This window comes from Lottia gigantea, assembly GCF_000327385.1.
Source record: "Lottia gigantea unplaced genomic scaffold LOTGIsca_153, whole genome shotgun sequence".
In the NCBI taxonomy this organism is placed as follows: Eukaryota; Metazoa; Mollusca; class Gastropoda; family Lottiidae; genus Lottia; species Lottia gigantea.
Window position 1 is genome coordinate 209,311 of NW_008707846.1, and position 4,316 is coordinate 213,626.

Consider the following 4,316-nt stretch of genomic DNA (forward strand, 5'->3'; position numbering starts at 1 on the left):
CTGTTTCGCTGCATTACCAGTTCTATAATATATAACAATTATACTTCACTTACCACTCTCGTTATTGTTATTGTTTCATCTAGAGGACTAGAATTTATTTCCATTTCACTCTCTCTATGGGTGGTAGGGGTTTGTTTTCCAATTTTCTACGGCATTTGTCATACTTTTTGAACTTATCTAAAGTCACTAAGTTGGAAAAGTGTTATTTGATCTCTTCAGTTGAGCGAGTCAGAAATTAATTCAGAAAAAATATCACATAATAAAAACTACTGTAATTTTGATACAAACCTCTGTCGTTTTTTAGGAGAATTGTTAACTTTTGATAATTGTTGATAAATTATTTCAGCCAGTCGGTCTTCGTGTTCCTGCGCCCAGTATTTTAATATAGAGGGAGTAAACAGGTCAGTTTTTTTACATTCACGACACAAAATAGGTCTTAACAGATCAGTCGTTGGACTGAAAAAGATTTTAAATATATCATCAGGGTGGTCTCAGGTGACTGAAGAGGTCCCTTACATCATTAAAGTCAATTCTCTTGCCACATGAGGAATGTAATGTTTAAGGGATTGTAAAGAGTTTTCTAAATTTTGTATTGTATGAAAGACATTGATAGCAGTGAATTGCACCATTTCAATTTCTAGTTTGATGTCTGTGGATCTTTCACCCCACTACTACTAATCTGGTAATATAATATCTAAGGGCCTAGTGATAAGTGTCTCCATAAACACAAAGTTTAAGTAGAATTGCACATGACCCATGACTGATGTCCCAATAAAGATTAAAAGTCAATAAAAACTTTTCACAACTTTTTTAGTCTTAGAATTCTAAATAAGATAAGATTTAGATTATCTTTGGTTAAAGTTGCTTATCTTTCAACCGAAAACTTGACAAGCTGTATGTTTAGCTCATTAAAGGTTCATCTTATAACAATAACATTCGTAAGAACAATACTGACATGAAATTGTAAATATAGCATCTTTAAAACATGCATTGTACTGTACAATGAGGAAATTTTTCAATAGCATTACCCTTGTGAACAACATCAAAAATATATAAATGAAATCTACCTTTCTTGTTTTAATAAAACCAGCATGCTGGTCAGGGCTTCAGCGTGGGCTAGAACATAATTAATAAATATCAACAAGGAGATATGTAGGCATAAACACCCCTAATTGTACAAATCAGCTCTTCCAATCATTCATATAATATACTATTATAGTCTCATATTGATATAAAGTGTGCATCTGTGGAAGAGTTCACTAAAAGATTAAAGGAGGATCAGATAGATGCTTACAATTAAGTTTTGTACACATTTTGCTCCTAATTTCAAATGTTCCATAGAATTTTCTGTCTGATTAGAGCTTCCAAATGGTTAGCTGAAAGTTTGGCCTTGATATCTTGATAATTTTTAATCTGAACACACTGGAAACACCCAATATTACTTACTTGTAAAATCTAATTTAGGTAAAATTGATAAAATATGTTCTACTGGAATATTATGAGATGAAATCAGCTGCCATAAAAAATATTGTTCTATAGTCTCCCACTCTAAACTTTCATCTAAAAATATAAATCAATATACAACAGTTACTGTACAGCTAGAGAAAATGAAAATAAAATTACAAATCTCGCTCAAGGAAATGTAATTTTACTATTTCCTATTATTTATGGATCTATTCATGCCATGTGTTCATTCAATGTTTCATGTTTAATGTTCTGTACACCTATTTACTGATTTGTACAAATGTAAACAATGTTTAGGAATAAAAGGTACCAATCTCTACCTACACCACTAAATGAGAACTGCTCAAATCCTAATGAAGAAGGGACAAAAAAAGAAAACCCACATTAAATTAAGAAATAAAACCTACTGAGAACAGAGAGAAAAGTTTCTTTATTTTTAAACATAACAAGATGACCCTGTAATATTTGACAGATCAGATCCTGTAGCTGAAAATAGAAAACATCAACCCTTGTTAATTTTCTAAAATAAATTATAATTGCAGAATAACAAATAGTATAGGATATAATATTGTAAATTATATTCCAGTCACCTGGGATACACATATACATAGGCTAAAAAATTTTTTATAAATCCCTTCTGTGAATAGCAATATCACAAGAACTGTGAAAGTTGAGTGAAAATAAAAACATGTATTGACAAATCAGAAGAAAGTTGATTCTTATATTTTGCACAATTTCACCAGAATAAATGAAACTATTTAAGGATTGCACTTTGAGTCACAATAAATCTTTACTTTGTAATCAAGGCAAGTGCTTGAATCGCTGTGTTTTCATCGCTATCTAATAATAAATCTATAATAGAAACTCTGTACTTACTTGTGTACCATCTATAGATGAAGTTATCATATGAAATAACGTAGCATTTCCTACTGCTATACCAGGGAACTGTATAAACAAACAAAAATAAAGTAGATTGTTAAATTTGGATTTTATTAAAAATATCTAATTATTGCGATAGTGATGTCATAATACACATGGTTTCAGTAAAATTGTATGAGTGACAGATGTCTGATTGAAAATTGGAAGCATAAAAAAGCAGATTGTCGGTAATTTAATTATATAAGTTCGATAACCTGAACTGAATTGTAAGATAAGGTAAAAACATAACTTACATGTGTATAGATATCAGGTATTGTAAGATAAAGATATTGTAAGCTAACTTACATGTGTATAGATATCAGGTATTGTAAGATAGAGATATTGTAAACTAACTTACATGTGTATAGATATCAGGTATTGTAAGATAAAGATATTGTAAACTAACTTACATGTGTATAGATATCAGGTATTGTAAGATAAAGATATTGTAAACTAACTTACATGTGTATAGATATCAGGTATTGTAAGATAAAGATATTGTAAACTAACTTACATGTGTATAGATATCAGGTATTGTAAGATAAAGATATTGTAAACTAACTTACATGTGTATAGATATCAGGTATTGTAAGATAAAGATATTGTAAACTAACTTACATGTGTATAGACATCAGGTATTGTAAGATAAAGATATTGTAAACTAACTTACATGTGTATAGACATCAGGTATTGTAAGATAAAGATATTGTAAACTAACTTACATGTGTATAGACATCAGGTATTGTAAGATAAAGATATTGTAAACTAACTTACATGTGTATAGACATCAGGTATTGTAAGATAAAGATATTGTAAACTAACTTACATGTGTATCGACATCAGGTATTGTAAGATAAAGATATTGTAAACTAACTTACATGTGTATCGACATCAGGTATTGTAAGATAAAGATATTGTAAACTAACTTACATGTGTATAGATATCAGGTATTGTAAGATAGAGATATTGTAAACTAACTTACATGTGTATAGATATCAGATATTGTAAGATAAAGATATTGTAAGCTAACTTACATGTGTATAGATATCAGGTATTGTAAGATAAAGATATTGTAAACTAACTTACATGTGTATAGATATCAGGTATTGTAAGATAGAGATATTGTAAACTAACTTACATGTGTATAGATATCAGGTATTGTAAGATAAAGATATTGTAAACTAACTTACATATTGTAAACTAACTTACATGTGTATAGATATCAGGTATTGTAAGATAAAGATATTGTAAACTAACTTACATGTGTATAGATATCAGATATTGTAAGATAGAGATATTGTAAACTAACTTACATGTGTATAGATATCAGGTATTGTAAGATAAAGATATTGTAAACTAACTTACATGTGTATAGACAACAGGTATTGTAAGATAAAGATATTGTAAACTAACTTACATGTGTATAGATATCAGGTATTGTAAGATAAAGATATTGTAAACTAACTTACATGTGTATAGACATCAGATATTCTAAGATAAAGATATTGTAAACTAACTTACATGTGTATAGATATCAGATATTGTAAGATAGAGATATTGTAAACTAACTTACATGTGTATAGACATCAGGTATTGTAAGATAAAGATATTGTAAACTAACTTACATGTGTATAGACAACAGGTATTGTAAGATAGAGATATTGTAAACTAACTTACATGTGTATAGATATCAGATATTGTAAGATAGAGATATTGTAAACTAACTTACATGTGTATAGATATCAGATATTGTAAGATAAAGATATTGTAAACTAACTTACATGTGTATAGATATCAGATATTGTAAGATAAAGATATTGTAAACTAACTTACATGTGTATAGACATCAGGTATTGTAAGATAGAGATATTGTAAACTAACTTACATGTGTATAGATATCAGGTATTGTAAGATAAAGATATTGTAAACTGACT

The 4,316-nt window shown here is 28.6% G+C and overlaps 1 protein-coding gene across 1 annotated transcript; it reads right to left on the reverse strand.

Moving 5' to 3' along the window:
• Window positions 1–266: 266 nt before the first annotated feature.
• LOTGIDRAFT_140893 (hypothetical protein) lies at window positions 267–455 on the reverse strand (the record flags this gene model as incomplete). Its single annotated transcript, XM_009050713.1, has 1 exon — window positions 267–455. A coding segment is annotated over one exon (189 nt), but the record flags the coding sequence as incomplete, so codon positions are not given.
• Window positions 456–4,316: the final 3,861 nt, after the last annotated feature.